An 18,299-nucleotide genomic window follows, 5' to 3' on the forward strand; every position below is an offset into this window, starting at 1 on the left:
AACTCGATCTAGTTAAAACTGCTCCGGATAATACTGCGTGGGGAGGTTAGTTTTTTTTTTACCCTCATCTCGACTGTGAGTTCTGTTCTTCCCACTGTGTGCGTTCCTTCAAACAGTTTTTGCTTAGAAGCTTGCTGCCAAGGTTGGCATGTAAAATGAACAAGGGAGCTTTTTGTCTTCTTTTTAACACCAAAGTAAGCCGGCAGACAATGAAACGGTGCGCTCAGACCTTGGGAAGAGAATTTCTTAGTAAAACAAAAAATGTAGTCTGGTGTATAATTTTAAAGGACAGATGTAGTGTTGGGAAAGTGTAATGACACGGACCCACAACAGGGGGCGCAAATGAACGGTCAATAGATAGATAAATACAATTTATTGTGGCAAATGTGCACAACAGGTCGAATACTACTTTTAGACAGTCAATTACAAAATTCAACAGGTGATGTGTGGGCAGGTCCGAGGTTAGGAGACGCCTATCCAGAGAAGAGCCGGGGCCCACAAGGTTCCGCACCAACGAAGACCTGCAGTACACTGAAGCCGCCAAGTCCCGAGTCCCCAGGTGGCCCCTGCTTCAGCTGTCAGATCCGGTACTGCTGGCAGGAACAGAAGACAGGTTAATGGTGGGTGTGTGCACACCCAGCAGAACAATCAGCAGTTCAGTTCGATTCCGTTTGTGGGAGAATCTCCACCTCCGACACAAAAACACAGATACGTGCAGTGACTGACTGTATCTCGGCAGAGATGTGGTGTCTCCTCCAGTCTTTTATGGGATGGGATGGTGATGAGATGATTTCTGACAGCTGTTAGTCCTGGCTACTGGGTGGTGACTGCGCCCTCTGGTGCCTGAAACCCGACAGCAGGCAGGGCGCCCTCTGGCGTTGGCCAGCAGTACCTCCTCTTCGGGCGGCCCACATAACAGGACCCCCCCAATGGGCGTCTCCTGGCGCCGTCGATGATGCGGGCAGGAGGCGGCGCAGGTCCGGGGATGCAAAGGTCCGAGGTGTGGTATGGTTTGATCTTGGAGACATGAAAAACAGGATGGATCCGCAGTGAAGCTGGGAGTTTCAACTTCACTGCGGCTGGACTGATGATTTTGGTGATCCGAAATGGTCCGATATATCTGTCCATCAGCTTTTGCGACTCCGTGTTGAGAGGAATGTTCTTTGTTGACAGCCAGACCTCCTGCCCGGGCTGATATTCCGGGGCCGAGTCACGTCGGCGGTCTGCATGGCTCTTCGCCCTCGTCCGGGCTTTCAGCAGGGCAGAGCGGGCTGTACGCCACACCCGACGGCACCTCCTGAGGTGGTCCTGGACCGAGGGAACCCCGACCTCTCCCTCCACAGCCGGAAACATTGGGGGCCGGTACCCCAAACACGCTTCAAATGGGGAGAGGCCGGTTGCTGATGAAACTTGACTGTTATGAGCGTACTCGATCCAGGCCAGATGTTGACTCCAGGTCATCGGGTGCGTGGAGGTCATACACCGCAGGGCCTGTTCCAGCTCTTGATTAGCCCGCTCTGCTTGTCCGTTGGTCTGTGGGTGGTACCCAGACGAAAGGCTCACGGTGGCCCCCAGTTCCTTACAGAAACTCCTCCAGACTTGCGAGGAGAACTGGGGACTACGATCCGAGACGATGTTCGCAAGGATACCATGCAGACGTATGACGTGGTGGACCAGGAGGTCTGCAGTCTCCTGGGCCGACGGGAACTTCGGGAGGGCCACGAAGTGGGCCGCCTTGGAGAACCGGTCCACTATCGTCAGGATGGTTGTCATTCCCTGGGACGCAGGGAGACCCGTGACGAAGTCCAGGCCGATATGGGACCAGGGGTGATGAGGCACAGGCAGCGGCTGGAGGAGTCCCTTCTCCGGTTGGTGGACTGCCTTGCTCCTGGCACAGGTGGTACAGGCCCGGACATACTCCCGGACATCGGCTTCCAAAGATGCCCACCAGAACCGCTGCCGAACGACTGCCACGGTCCTCCGCACCCCTGGATGGCAGGTGAGCCTGGAACCGTGGCAGAAGTCCAAAACTGCAGTCCTAGCGTCTGGTGGGACGTACAAAAGGTTAGGTGGTCCACCGCCGGGGTCCGGGTGACGCCTCTCTGACGATGTTCTCCACGTCCCACGTCAGTGTGGCGACGATATTGGACTCCGGGATGATGTTTTCTGGTGGATCCGACAGCTCCGCTCTGACTTCCTCTTCATGCACCCGGGACAGTGCGTCTGACTGCTGGTTCTTAGTCCCGGGGCGATAGGTGATCCTAAAGTCAAAACGGCCAAAAAAAAAAGAGACCACGAGCTTGCCTGGGGTTCAGACGCTTAGTGGTCCGGATATACTCCAGGTTCCGATGGTCGGTGAAAACCGTGAATGGAACCACAGCTCCCTCCAACAAGTGTCTCCACTCCTCCAGGGCCTCCTTCACCGCCAGGAGCTCCCGATTGCCGACGTCATAATTCCGCTCTGCTGGGGTCAACCTGCGGGAGAAATAGACACAGGGGTGGAGAACTTTATCGGACTCTCCGCTCTGGGACAGCACAGCTCCTATCCCTGAGTCAGAGGCATCTACTTCCACAACAAACTGGCGGCTAAGATCAGGCTGCACCAGAACTGGCGCAGTAGAGAACCGGTGTTTCAACTCCATAAACGCGGCTTCGCACCGATCTGACCAGGTGAAGGGAACTTTTGGGGAGGTCAGGGCTGTAAGGGGACCAACAACCTGACTATAGCCCTTGATAAACCTCCGATAGAAATTAGCGAAGCCGAGGAACTGTTGCAGCTTCCTACGGCTTGCCGGTTGGGGCCAATCTCTCACCGCCACTACCTTGGCCGGATCAGGGGTGACGGAGTTGGAGGAGATTATGAACCCCAGGAAGGACAAAGAAGTACGGTGGAACTCGCACTTCTTGCCCTTCACAAACAGCCGGTTCTCCAACAACCGCTGCAGGACCTGACGTACATGCTTAACATGGGTCTCAGGATCTGGGGAGAAGATGAGGATATCGTCTAGGTATACGAAGACGAACCGATGCAGGAAGTCCCGCTATATGTCATTTACTAATGCTTGGAACGTCGCGGGGGCGTTAGTGAATGCCGTCTTCCATTCGTCTCCCTTCCGGATCCGAACCAGGTGATACGCGTTCCTAAGATCCAATTTAGTGAATATTTTGGCTCCATGCAGGGGCGTGAACACTGAATCCAACAGGGGCAACGGGTATCGGTTGCGAACCGTGATCTCGTTCAGCCCTCTAAAATCAATGCATGGACGGAGTCTGCCGTCCTTCTTGCCCACAAAAAAGAAACCAGCACCTAACGGGGAGGACGAGTTCCGGATCAACCCGGCAGCTAAAGAGTCCCGGATGTAGGTCTCCATTGATTCTCTCTCGGGGTGTGAGAGGTTGTACAGTTTACTGGACGGATACTCAGCGCCCGGGATTAAATCAATGGCACAATTGTACGGTCGATGCGGGGGAAGCGTGAGTGCCAGATCTTTGCTGAAAACTTCAGCAAGATCATGGTACTCAACAGGCACTGTCGTGAGATTGGGGGGGACTCGAACCTCCTCTTTAGCAGTCATACCGGGTGGAACCAAGGATCGTAAACACTCCCGGTGGCAGGTTTCGCTCCATTGAGCTACAACCCCAGACGGCCAATCGATCCAGGGATTGTGCTTACTAATCCATGGATAGCCCAAAATAACTCTGGAGGTAGAAGGTGTCACAAAAAACACAATCTCTTCCCTGTGATTCCCAGACACAATCAGTGTTAAGGGCTGTGTCTGGTGTGTGATTAATGGAAGAAGGGTGCCATCTAGTGCCTGTACCCTCACTGGTGAAGGAAGAGCCACTAGAGAGAGCCCTACTTCTGTAGCCCATCTGCTATCAAGCAGATTCCCTTCCGACCCCGTGTCGATTAGTGCTGGGGCTTGAAGGGTTAAATCCCCACAGAGGATCACAACTGGGATTCGTGCGGATTTTCATGCATTACCCGCGTGTGTGTTATGGCCCACCCTTAGCCCAGTCTCTAAGGGTGAGCGTTGGTGTTTAACCGCTTGGGGCATTGTTTCTGCAGATGCTCGTTAGAGCCGCAGAAAAAGCACTCTCCGCGGGCCAGCCTCCTCTGTCTGTTTTCTAATTTTATTTTGGCCCTGCTCGTGTCCATAGCTTCGTCAGCAGGGGGAGCTGTTGTCACACGGAGCATTCTGGCTCTGGAGCGTGGGGAAGGTGGGGCTGCTTCGGACCGGGAAGGGAGAGGGGCGGCGCGTGCCCGGCCACATCCTTCGTCTCGCTCCCATCGACGTTCTTCCAATCAGTTGTCTAATCGTATGACCAGATCAATAAGCCCATCTAAATCCCACGGCTCATCCTTAGCCACCAGATGCTCCTTCAGGACTGACGACAGTCCGTTTACGAAGGCGGCGCGGAGTGCAGCGGTATTCCAGCCGGACCTCGCAGCCGCAATGCGGAAGTCGACCGCATACTCAGCTGCACTCCGACGCCCCTGTCTCATTGACAGCAGCGCTGTAGAAGCAGTCTCGCCTCTGTTTGGGTGATCAAAAACTGTTCTGAACTCCCTCACAAACCCAGTATAAGAGGTAAGGAGCCGTGAATTCTGCTCCCAGAGCGCCGTAGCCTAGGCGCGTGCCTCACCTCGAAGCAAATTAATTACATAAGCCACCCTGCTGGCGTCCGACTCGTACATCATGGGACGCTGTGAAAAGACGAGCGAACACTGCATTAAAAAGTCCGCGCACATCTCCACACAACCCCCATGCGGCTCTGGGGGACTTATGTATGCTTCAGGGGATGGTGGGTGGGGTCATTGAATGACCAGTGGAATGTCTATATTCGACACCGGGTCAGCAGGAGGAGGAGCTGCAGCAGCGCCCCGAGCGCGCGCTTCCACCTGCGTGGTGAGAGCCTCCATCCTACGATTGAGGATGACGTTCTGCTCGGTCATTAGATCCAACCGAGCAGTAAAGGCGGTGAGGATTTGCTGCAACTCAAGAATCACGCCTCCTGCAGACGCCTGTGCACCCTGCTCTTCCATTGGCTGTTCAACACATGGTTGACGCCCCTCGGGATCCATGACGTTGGCCGAGATATCCTGTTGGGAAAGTGTAATGACACGGACCCACAACAGAGGGCGCAAATGAACGGTCAATAGATAGTCAAATAAATACAATTTATTGTGGCAAATGTGCACAACAGGTCGAATACTACTTTTAGACAGTCAATTACAAAATTCAACAGGTGACGTGTGGGCAGGTCCGAGGGTAGGAGACGCCTATCCAGAGAAGAGCCGGGGCCCACAAGGTTCCACCGCCAACGAAGACCTGCAGTACACTGAAGCCGCCAAGTCCCGAGTCCCCAGGTGGCCTCTCCTTCAGCTGTCAGATCCGGTACTGCTGGCAGGAACAGAAGACAGGTTAATGGTGGGTGTGTGCACACCCAGCAGAACAATCAGCAATTCAGTTCGATTCCATTTGTGGGAGAATCTCCACCTCCGACACAAAAACACAGATACGTGCAGTGACCGACTGTTACTTCTCTGGTTTTGGAAAGAGGAGTGAAGTCCGTCACTCTTCAAATGTCCAAAACCCAGCTCCATCTGATTTGAAGATAACAGGTCCGTCTGCAAAGGTTTCAAAGAAAGACAATGAGTAGTGCGTTGAGCACAGACACGGCTGAGAGTTTTACCTGAGTGGTAAACTGATATCTCGGCAGAGATGTGGTGTCTCCTCCAGTCTTTTATGGGATGTGATGGTGATGAGATGATTTCTGACAGCTGTTAGTCCTGGCTCCTGGGTGGTGACTGCGCCCTCTGGTACCTCCTCTTCGGGCGGCCCACATAACATGTAGATGGTCTTAGAATATTATTAATGGTCCTGTCTTATATGTGCATAAAGAAACAGAAATTGGACTCAAATGAAGACAGCTTGTTTTACTTGTAGGCTGCAGAAGTATCAGTAAATCGAGAAATTGCACCCGGCCTACTGAAAGTAAATTTTATGGCCCAGCTAACCGTTAAACAGCAGTGTCAATAAAACTGTTGTTTTTGAAGGTTCTGAGGGAGGTGAGAGAGCTTGTGCTCTCTTTGAGTGTATTATTAGCAGTAGATCAGCAGTATGGGTTTCCAGAGAGCATCCATCATTCTGAACACGCTGTGTCTGACTCAGAATCTTCATTTGATGTGACACGCCATTTTTCATGAAATGAAGTCAAAGATGTAAGATTTCCTCCTTGCACATAAAAGGTTTATTTCTCTCAGATTTTGTTCATAAATTTATAATTTATCCCGATTATTAAAATCTGTCTTAGTGAGCACTTCACCCTTGCCAAGGTAACCCATCCACCTAACAGATATGGCATATCTAGATACTGATTAAACGGCATGATCATTGCACAGGTGTGCCTCGGGTTGGTCACAATAAATGGCCAGTCTAAAATTTCCTAACATTTTGACACTATGATCTCACAAAGTCAGGATCTTGACTGTCTGAGGTACCTACTGTGTAGCTTTTGAGTTGTGAATTGGACATGTTTAAAATCACAATTAAAGATTGGCTTTGCTGAAACCACCCCTAATGGAAAACGTTTTGAACACTGACCCAAACCATAATTAACCCAACAACTCCAAGCATGACATTATTACTTACTATAATAATGATATTACTTCTTTGCTTTACCTCTATTTCTACTTCTCTTTTTTTTTTCAAACTCAACTTATCTTGTCTCTTTGTCTGTTGACTTGTTTAAATGGACCAGCGGTTCATACTTCAAAACCCTGGAGCACAATACACGATTTATTTGCTGTGTGAAGGATGACATCTGTGATAAGCAAGAACACTTTTTCACATGAATTAACAGCATGTCGTAGTATGTTGTCATTTGAACAGTGTATCTGCAGCACTGTTGGGTTAACTACGAGGTCTGTCAATAAAGTATAGGTCCTTTTTATTTTTTTCAAAAACTATATGGATTTCATTCATATGTTTTTACGTCAGACATGCTTGAACCCTTGTGCGCATGCGTGAGTTTTTCCACGCCTGTCGGTGACGTCATTCAACTGTGAGCACTCCTTGTGGGAGGAGTCATCCAGCCCCTCGTCGGAATTCCTTTGTCTGAGAAGTTGCTGAGAGACTGGCGCTTTGATCAAAATTTTTTCTAAACCTGTGAGACACATCGAAGTGGACACGGTTCGAAAAATTAAGATGGTTTTCAGTGAAAATTTTAACGGCTGATGAGAGATTTTGAGGTGATACTGTCGCTTTAAGGACTTCCCACGGTGCGAGACGTCGTGCAGCGCTCTCAGGCGCCGTCGTTGGCCTGTTTCAAGCTGAAAACCTCCACATTTCAGGCTCTATTGATCCAGGACGTCGTGAGAGAACAGAGAAGTTTCAGAAGTCGGTTTCAGCATTTTATCCGGATATTCCACTGTTAAAGGAGATTTTTTTAATGAAAGACGTGCGGACGGATTGTGGCGTCGGCTCGCAGCCGCCGCGATGCTCCGCCACAGGAAAAACACCTCTGTTGGAAGCCTTAAGGACAAGTTGGAACATGTCCAGCTGTTAAACAATTTCTCATATACTCACTCCACTGAAAGCCATCAAAAGCCGCCTGGATTTTACAAATGGTTATCAACACGGAGGTGTTTTTCCTGTGCCGCCGCACCGCGTCGGCTGCGTCCCGACGCGTGGACCCGTCCGCACGTCTTTCATTAAAAAAATCTCCTTTAACAGTGGAATATCTGGATAAAATGCTGAAACCGACTTCTTCTGAAACTTCTCTGTTCTCTCACGACATCCTGGATCAATAGAGCCTGAAATGTGGAGGTTTTCAGCTTGAAACAGGCTGACGATGGCGCCTGAGAGCGCTGCGCGACGTCTCGCACCGTGGGAAGTCCTTAAAGCGACAGTATCACCTCAAAATCTCTCATCAGCCGTTAAAATTTTCACTGAAAACCAGCTTAATTTTTCGAACCGTGTCCACTTCGATGTGTCTCACAGGTTTAGAAAAAATTTTGATCAAACAAAGCGCCAGTCTCTCAGCAACTTTTCAGACAAAGGAATTCCAACGAGGGGCTGGACGACTCCTCCCACAAGGAGTGCTCACAGGCGAATGACGTCACCGACAGGCGTGGAAAAACTCACGCATGCGCACGAGGGTTCAAGCATGTCTGATGTAAAAACATATGAATGAAATCCATATAGTTTTTGAAAAAAATAAAAAGGACCTATACTTTATTGACAGCCCTCGTATTTTTGCACAAGATCAAGCCACAAAACTCTGTGCTGTTATTGAAGGCCAGTGTAATTAAAGCCTAGAACTACTTAACAGTCATCATTTTCAAACCATTCAAAAACATGTGACCATTGAAGGCATCAAGGAATTTTTCTGTTTGTGTTCAGAATAAATATAGTAACCCCCCCCCCCCCCCCCAAAAAAAAATAAAAAAAAATAAACAGCAACAACAATAAAAAACAACCAAATCACAAAACTGTTCAATTTCACTGTTACATTAACAAGACTCATGGTGGAGTGGATGGAGAGGGTGATTACACACCCCCACATCTACACACTCCCAAATGTTTCTTTGTCTGGTGTAACATCTCCAGGTCATGGTCAGATCTTGGAATATGTGCTGATGCCACGTGTCTCCACAACAACAACAAAACAAAAATGACAGACACTTTTATTGCTCTGAAAGAGCTGGTGTGAGATCACCAATGCAAAGATTTTCTGCTTCTCCGCAGGAATCGTTCAGCACTAATCTGCCTCCTGGTGGATATACTTTATAATCCATCTGCACTGCACAAAGTACTGGTGCTGCATCTTAAAAAAAAACAAAACAAAAAAACTAATAAAATCTCACCAGTGCTCAGTTATACAATACAAAGAAGTTGTATAATAACTGCACTATGAATGGAGAGCAGTTTTCATCAACCCAAACAAAATGGATTGCTCAATATACTTAACCCCAAACACTTGTATTTTTAGCTAAGCCTCATTTTTTTCTGACTTAATTTGAATTACAAAGGCTGCGTAAGCTTATAAGTATTAGACACTGCAAAGCAACGGCATGCCTGTGTCTTAATTATAGCTGAGATGTGCATATTTGTTTGCTTTTCCACACTGATCTGTTTGTTTTAGTCTTTCTGGAATTTTTGAGTGTATGAGGTCCCACTTTGTGTGTTATTATTAAATTAAATACTGACTGAATTTTCTCATCCCTGAAAAACTAATCTGAGAAAAGTAGTTTAATGTCATGAATGAATGAACCAGCCTTTTTTTTAATTGGCATGGTGTGATTTGAGGAGTTACTCTGCTCGTTCTCCATTTAAGCCCAGTGCACACATAGATTTCTATATCTCAGGTTATTGCTGTCAAGACCTCTGATCATTGTGTGAGATGCATTAACAATTTATTGAGTATTTGTAACTCAAACCATCTGTCAAGGCAAATAAAAAATAAATAAATAAAAACATTTTTTAAAAATCTTCTTTACAATATCTGAATTCACAAATATTCTGGTCTGAAATGTATCAAAAATCTTAAATCACACCAATCAATGTTTAGGGCCCCTTCACACATAGTGCGAATTTGGTTGAATTGCACATGAAGTGCACATGAAGCAGGAATCGTATGCAATATGTGTAAATTTATAGCTGCCTCTGACACCTCATACACCTGTTGCTACAACTATTTGCGCACACCAGCGGCGGAAAGACAGAGTGTGAGTGTGCGCTGTGAGAGCCCATCAAACCCTCTCGCGGCAGGTGTCGGCTAAATTCCAGGTGACATGCACGAACATCTAACACCGCTCGCTTGGCACTTAGAAAATGTGTGGCCATTCGTACTATTAACACGACAGTCAGCAGATGATCACTTTCAAGCTGGATGTGAAATTTGTCTAAGTGCCCCCACATGTGTGGCTTTGCAAACAGACACAGTGACACATTGGTGTGTGCGCTGGCCACCCACAGGAGTAGCTGTGTGGAGATCTGTGGTTCTGGACATCACGGCTGGGGAACACGTACCGTGTTTTGGATGGACATGGTCTAACAACTGTCCACTGTGACACACGTGTCTGCCTGCTGTCATCACGTGGACATACATAAAAACATATGTTGCTGTTGCAATGGGCTGCAGTGAGCGCGTGCATGCCATGCACATTGAAAGGCTACCCCAGGTGAAGCGGACCATCAGATCATAACACACAGTGAATGTCATGCCACCCACGTGAGCTCTGTTCCACATGACACGGTGTCTGTCCTGCGGTGCGGCGTCCTCAAGACGCGTGTCGGGCAAGACGCATGCGGGGCCAGCTGGACACGCCGCTAGCAGATGTGGACATAAGAGCGCCCTGCTTCTCATTCATGTCATTTCATGACTGTGTATCTGTGACCATGGGTCAACTACAGAGGAATAGACGGATCATACTTGTATTGCCCGCTTGATAAGAGGGATTCAATAAAAAGTGGTGTTTTTATATGGTGTGTGGTTTTTTTTTAATACGTCCATGTCCTTCTTGATATCAGGCATTTTCCCGCACCTTTTACAGGACAGTGATGGTAGCTCAGTGGTAAAGTTTCTGTCTGGCAATCAGAGCTTTTGGAAAGCGCAGGTTCGAATCCCATGGGTAAAATATATTTTTTATTTGCACAGGTTGCATTGTGTTCAAGTGTGCACGAACTGTCACAGTGGCATTATGCATGCCTGCCCATCGGCTCGATGTTTTTGTGGTTCGCTCATGTGAGCTGTTCTGCCATGAGTCGCCCTGACTTGTACTTATTCGTACTATGTGTGAAGGAGCCCTTATACTCTTGTCAGCTAGGTTTTATAAATTATGTAACATGGTTGACTCATTTATTAACAAGCTGGAGACAAGCTAAATGGCTTTGGGGTTTTTTTTTCTTGTTTTCTTCCTAAGTCAACAGTTTGAAGACAAATTGTGATTGGGCATTAGTGTAAAAGGTCATGATTCTGCAAAGAGTGCTCAGGACCTACTGCATTACATCATCTAAATGAACAATTACTTTTCCTGTGCTTGACAACTTCATGACTATAAAGTTTTTAAAGTTCCCCAAAACAAGCACCAGCACACAGTAACTATTTTCTTGGCGTATTCTGTCAGCAGACTTATATCACCATTTGATGACTGGCACCAATAAAGAAAAAATAAATAGATTGCTTTAAATTGAGTGTACACTCACAGCTGCAGCAACAACAAGGGACGTTGCATCCGTCAATCATTCATTCAGATGAGACATCTGGGAAGACAAGGAGACGAGGAGGACCGTTGACATCTTCACACTCACAGAAAACTAGAAGTGTCACTCCGGGCAAAATGATCAAATATTGAACCGTCAGGGGTGGGACGAATGGACTGAAGCACACCCTGCATTAATTACCAAAGAAATGATGTCATCAGTCATTTTAGTTAGTCAAGGTACGTAAATGTGTTTTGGTGCCAACTTGCCCAGTGGAAGCGTTTCCGATTTTTATTATTGAGGAAATATGGTCTGAGGATTATTAGAGAAGACAAGTATAGTTAACAAATTACTGAGTTTACTCACCGTATCAGTTGTTTAATGGCCATAATTATGAATTGTGAAAAGTGCATCATTAACCACATTTATCCTTTATTGATACTTTTGTTCATGCATTAGTCTCAGTGATTGTTTCTCAGCCACTGAGTCACCACCACGATGCTCGTAAGAGTTTGTTTAGATGACGCACAGGAAGAGCGGGCAGTGATTCATCGAGGGATGTTTACCTTCAAGGCTCCAGGCGAATAATTTGGATGTCATCCATTTGAATCTGTTTTGTCTTCTCTTACTCTTTGCTAAGCAGCAGGATCCAGACAGGGTTTTTTAAATAGAGGCTGACTTTCTCTGAGGTCTAGTTTAATTAAAACTTCCAATCACAAACATAACTCTTCTCCACATTGATGAACAGCCTTCAAAAAGTGTGGCTTCCAAACTCATTAAGGATTCAAACTGGTCTTGACTTGCTGGGATTAGAATTATGTGTGGTTTTGCAGTTGATGGAGGTCTGTGTCAATAAGTATAAAAATGTGTCTGCACATCTGTATGGCTCTATGCATCTAAATAATATGTATGTTGTTGTGTGGGCCGCTGAAGAGGAGGTACTGCTGGCCCACCACCACTAGAGGGCGCCCTGCCTGGAGTGCGGGCTCCAGGCACCGGAGGGCGCTGCCACCTTACAGGAGCAGCCAGGATGACAGCTGTCACCCATCACCGGAGACAGCTGATCCCAATCACTACGGAGGTATATCAGCAGGACGGCATCTCCACCTCATTTGCCGAGATATCGTTTCTACCAGAGAGGTAACGTATCAAAGCAAATAGAGTGCATCTTTTGGATTGAGCTAGTTTTTTTGGATTACTGTTCCAACGAGAGGTGGAGGTACCTTTCCTGCTGTTCGGAGTCCTGGGTGCATACGCGCCCCCATCTAACTGTTCTTTGCTCCTCGCCAGCAGTACCAGGTCCGACACGCGGAGGCAGTGGCCACCTGGGAGTTCGGGACTTGGCGGCTCCAGTATTCCCGGGGTCCTGTGGCGGAGGAAGCCGTGTGGTTCCGGTCTTACCTTGGAGAGGCGTCTCCTATCTTCGAACCTGCCCACACGACACTTTTGTGAATTGACTGTTGTCCATTGCTGTGATTGGTTGTATTCGTTGTGCACATTCACAACAGTAAAGCGTTGTTTTGACTTACTCCATTGTCCGTTCATTTGCGCCCCCTGTTGTGGGTCCGTGTTCCTACACTTTCCCAACATATGTAACACGTTCTCATCCACCTGATGATGAAACTCAACACAGATCACATCTTGCAGGTGCTGTTTCACCAGCACATGGGGTCCTATCGTGTTTTTTTGCACAGGTTTACAGTTAATGCCTGCAAATAGTTTGCATTTTATCAATGCTTTCTGGACATTTCTGAACATTTCCAGCACTCTGCAATAACCCTGCACCTGTTACAACTTCATTGCAATGTAGATTACCTGCAACAATCTTATGATTATTTGCAGTACTTTTAACCTAAATAATTCTCTCTTTTTTGGCAGCATCCCATCAACATGTCCTAAAAGCTCCTTGACCAAAGAGGAAGCCATTAATGCAAAACCGTACTGGTGATCAACTGTAAACATTGTTGTAGATTATGTTTTTTATTTACATTCTGGATTCATCAGTTTTTAACTCACACATAAAAATGTAACAATATGAAATAGAGATGTCGTCCATTTTGCTCTTATTCAGTGTGAGTATGGACTCCAATATAACAATACGTGCAGTCTGTTCAGTGTATATAACCTAAAGTCATAAACCCACATGTGAATTTTTGGCACCGAATGGTTGTGGAAATACCAAACATGAAGGAGACAGTGGCACATGATGTTTCTTCCTGCTGAACCACTTCTGTCTGTTGTTTCTAGGCAATCCACTCAGTTGCCTGGCATCACGAGGGCAAGCAGTTCATTTGTAGTCACTCAGATGGAACTCTGACCATATGGAACGTCAGAGGCCAGGGCAAGCCCATACAGACAATCACCCCACATGGTAAGAAGCCAAGCACACACACACACGAGTCTGACATGACCGGGGTGGACTTTGCGTTCCCTCAACTAACCAACTGCACTTACCGGCACGAACAGACATCAGGACACAAAAGGCATTAGCCTTGACTGAGTTACTGGATACTGGAAGTCTAAAAATTATGAAGGTCTTTGCATATTTAAGAACCACATGGTAATGCTTTTCCTAATTATCCAGTCGGGAAGGTGGTGGGGTGACAAGTTGTGGATATAAAATGATCAAGAGTAGAACATAGGTTGACTTGCATTTGGACTTCCAGATAGGACAGCAGAAGTCTTTTCAAGAGGAAAAAGAACAAACATAATATGCCAATTTAATATTCAAATTCCAAAATAAACATGTGTGTAATCCAGAGAAACAAAGTTTTTTCTTCCTGTTTTCCAGTTACTAGAACAGGGCAGCTTTTACATGAAGTAGACTGTTCTTCATCACATCGCCAAAAGCAAAGACTTTTATTGCAGTTTTGTGATACGTGCCAGTCAGTGTTCTCCTTTGTTGAGCTTTTTTATTAACTTATCACTGCCAGCTGGGCTTTCTGCGTCTCCACTGATACATCTTGTACTGATCACTTCACCCTCTTGGTGTATTTTCGATACAGATATTCCAGCAGCACCTGTACTTACCTGGCAGAATGATAGAATAACTTAAGCGCTTTCTCATTTCATTTCAGCCAGTGCTTGTTCTTTGAGTCGGCATGTGCACAGATCCATGCTGTAGTAATTCCAGTTTTTGAGTTTAAATATTCAGGCAGGACATGTAGGCAGCTACAATTGGTATATATGCTGTATGGTTTTATTCCATCCACACTGACGTCCCCTGAACGTCTGACAGTTGGGTTTCGAAAATCATTCGTCTTCCCCTCTCTGATGAACAGCTTTTTGTTGTTGTCTGGTTTCTGTTCGGAGAAGAGGTGAAGAAGAACTGAACTGGTGAACTCTGTTGGTTCTCTTTTAGGCAAACAGCCCAAGGACGGGAAGAAGCCAGAGCCTTGTAAACCCATTCTCAAAGTGGAGTACAAAACCACTCGAACTGGGTACGCTGTCTATCACACGCTATGGATTGTGTAGATATTTGGGAATAGGATTAATCATGATTCTTGCAGCGAGAAGGTCATGGATTTGTTTTCCACCTGGGGCCTTTCTGTGTGGAGTCTGCATGTTCTCCTCGTGTCTGCGGGGGATCCCTCTAGGTGCTTCGGTTTCCTCCCACATGCAACACATGCAAGTTAGGTGGATTGGAAACTTTAAATTGACCATAGGTGTGCTTGTGGGTGTGAATGTGTTTGTCTGTCTATATGGGGCGCTATGGCGATAGACTGGCATCTGGTCCTTTTTGTAGTCCACCTCATGCCCTATGACTGCTGGGATAGGCTCCACCCACCACCCTTAAATGGCGTAAGCGAGTATAGAAAATGAATGGGTGGATGATTCTTAGAAAAGTTGAGTAATTTATGGGATTTTAAGGTTGTTATCCATTTGATGTGTATGTCCACTTTTGGGCTGTGTTTGTACAACACTTTGAATTCTGTGAAAGCATTTTATAATCCAACACATTTTTTATTAAAAGCAGAATTAGATGCACTGTTGTTTTTACTTTATCATCTGTCTGTCTGTCAACTTTGACTTCACATTGCGACTCCACCTCGGGTCTGAAAAGCTGTATAGGCCCATAAACCCACAAAATAGTGTCATCACTGTTTTGAATTTCGATCCACAATTCCACAGAAATTGTTATTTTTATCCACATTTGTATCCATCATTGCAGTAACTGTGATTGCTATTTGGATACTGAATCCTTTTTGTTTTTCCAAGGGACCCCTATATAATCCTGTCTGGTGGTCTGTCCTATGACACGGTGGGACGGCGACCGTGTTTGACGGTTATGCACGGGAAGAGTACTGCTGTACTGGAAATGGACTACCCTATAGTCGACTTCCTCACACTCTGTGAGACACCGTACCCAAATGGTGGGTTTGTGTAGTAAGGTGTGTGTGTCTGTGTGTGTGTTTGTAAAAATAATTTTCTGAAAATGCATTAGACTTTTTATGATGAGGCAAAAAAGCAATTGCACAACAGACCACCAAGACCCTGGACTAAAATCAGAGTGCGCAGTTCCATAGGGTGCAGTGTTCATAAGCACCTTACATAAGCTGCCTAATAACAGACGTAAACCCTGATTGAATAGATAATAAAAATGAATTGATAATAACCATTAAACAAAATAAAAGTAAACACTCAGGACAAATAATTCAAAACTCTCAGCTTCACCTCAGGCAGCTTGGGTGGCTGATGTCAGCTGGCACATTCTGACGTGTTGGTGCACATCCGTTAACTTGCCAGAAAACCTCTTTCTGAAGAGAGCTGGTTTACTCTGGTTCTGATGACAGATGACACTCAGATTGCTGTATTTCATGTTATGCCCAAAACTTACACATGAGTAATTAAGAATAAAAAAAAACAATAACCTCTTTACGCCTTTTTTTGTTCCCAGATTGCACATAGTAAATATAGCAGAAATAAACTCTCGCTCTAAATTCTTTAGAGTTTGGGTGGCTCCCTTCAGGACTCAGACTTCGTTGCCGAGGCTGTTGGACTCGGAGGAGAAAGACAAGCTTTATCCCCAGGGCTGTCCAGCTCCTTAACGCTGAACTTTAACCCCCTTGTGGCTTGAAACTGAAGCACATTTTAATAACACTTTATTTAAAAGCACTTTATAATCCAGCACATATAACCTTTTTAGCTGTTGAATGTGGTTGCATGGTCTGTGTATTGTTGATGGTTGTGTATTGTGTGTATGTTATTTATTTATTTTTTAAAGTCTTCCAAGCTGCTGTCATGCCTTTTTAAAATTGCCCCTCGGGGATAAATAAAGTGATTTGATTGATTGAAACTGGACACTGCACCTGCGTTGTGCACCTTAGATTGTCCATCAGGTTGTCTAGATATGGCCTGTGGTCATTCTCCTGGTTCTAGGACAAGATAGATTAGTAGCATAGGTTAGTGTTAATAACAGAATTTATTTGGAACCAAAGTTTGTTCCTCCACCAATTCTTGAAAAGTCAGGACACTGTCCTCACATTCTGATAAACTCACTCCTAACTACCAGAAAATTATCTGGTAAATAAAACCAGCTGTTCCCAGGCTGAGGGTTCTTAGACGCTCTGCCTGCTGTTTTAATTGTCAAACTATTTGCTCCTGTGTGTTTGTTGTAAATATGAAATCCCACAAGTTGACCAATCGGTTTCCATTTTCACTGTTGGACACAGAGAATAGTACATCATGCTATCTTTGTATACAACAGCCTCCCTTGGAAACAGTGTTGCTATCTTCTTTCCTGCATTGAATCATTAATGCTGTGAACATTATGGAGCCCTGTTTATAATCCATTGCATAAATCTGCAGCACCTATACAGCTACAGGAGGGATTAGTCCGTTACATAACAGTGGTGACTTCATTATGTCACTGACAACCTGATTTCACCGCCCACTGATTTCATCTGGTCACAGATATTCTTTGGATTACACAATGCTCATCTGACTTATGGTGTGTGTGCACAGACGTAAATCGCAATTTATACGCACAGGAGCATGATCAGGCCTGATGGGGTGCGTGCAGATGTGGTGTACAGATACATAAAAATTATGTGCACAACAGTGTGTCTGAATGTAAACACAAACGACACTGAAGCAAAGGAAACACTATCATGTTTGAATCCTTTTGAAGAAATAACGTTTGATTTCGTAGCAGATTGTCTGAACAAATATGACACGTCGCTACCGTGCTGAATTTGTAACATTAACCTACAGAAAGGACACCGGTTCACTTACTGAGATTGTTTACTCAAAATGTTTTTTTTTTACTGTACCCAAGCTTCATTTTTAAGCATCAATTTTTCATGCAGCCTTTTGTCAGCTCACCTCAAGAAAACTGGCTGCAAAATGATAATTTAATGGGGTTATATTCAAGAGTATGCATACTTCTACTCACTTTTAGTTTCTATTTTGAGACCTGTGTTTTCAATATTGTATTTCTAAAGTATTTACTTTGCACGGTTCTTAAGGACAAACATGACTTGTTACCTTGTTACTTGTTCTTGTTACTTTGAGAACTGATACAATTTTGAATCATTTGACATTTAAGTGATATTGCACCGAGGCATACTGATGTCTGCCGCATGGTGTATTTAATGGCACAGTTTCATATTTGTAAGTGTACCCTGTTGCTCACTTCTGGTGTTATTACATACTACAAAAAATGGTCTACCTATTCAGGGAAAATGTGTATTTAGCTGCGGGACATGTTCTGGTGGATCCAGTGGGGGCAACTCAGGAATTTTATCACCACAATAATAATAATAATAATAGAGGTCTGAAATCTATAGTAAATTCTATAATGAATAATGTTTGTCATCAAGGGTAAATGTATGTAGGATCTGGGGATAATATTACAATATACTGTATATAGTACTGTATCATACCTTGTGTTTTCCTGTTTAGATTTTCAGGAACCTTACGCTGTAGTGGTCCTTTTAGAAAAGGATTTAGTGGTGATCGATCTTGCACAAAATGGGTGAGTCTGACTTTTCAACATCGGTTTTCTTTTTTCTCCCCTTTTTCTAACAGACTAAAGTATCACCATTAGCCTGTTACCACTAACTACCTTGACTATGTGCTAACCCTCTA

General features: G+C 45.4%; 1 protein-coding gene across 3 annotated transcripts in view; it reads left to right on the forward strand.

Moving 5' to 3' along the window:
• The window catches only part of stxbp5a (syntaxin binding protein 5a (tomosyn)), a 107,662-nt gene that overhangs the window by 73,400 nt on the left and 15,963 nt on the right, over window positions 1-18,299 (forward strand). For all 3 annotated transcript variants that reach the window (XR_004558384.1, XR_004558385.1, XM_034161763.1), the window contains 4 exons: window positions 13,458-13,581; window positions 14,572-14,650; window positions 15,429-15,583; window positions 18,114-18,186. Coding sequence is in view for 1 of the 3 variants with exons in the window: in XM_034161763.1 (XP_034017654.1) it covers window positions 13,458-13,581; window positions 14,572-14,650; window positions 15,429-15,583; window positions 18,114-18,186 (431 nt within the window). In the remaining 2 variants the exon portion in view is untranslated. The remainder of the gene's footprint in view (window positions 1-13,457; window positions 13,582-14,571; window positions 14,651-15,428; window positions 15,584-18,113; window positions 18,187-18,299) is intronic.

Source organism: Thalassophryne amazonica, chromosome 21 (assembly GCF_902500255.1).
Source record: "Thalassophryne amazonica chromosome 21, fThaAma1.1, whole genome shotgun sequence".
Lineage (NCBI taxonomy): Eukaryota > Metazoa > Chordata > Actinopteri > Batrachoidiformes > Batrachoididae > Thalassophryne > Thalassophryne amazonica.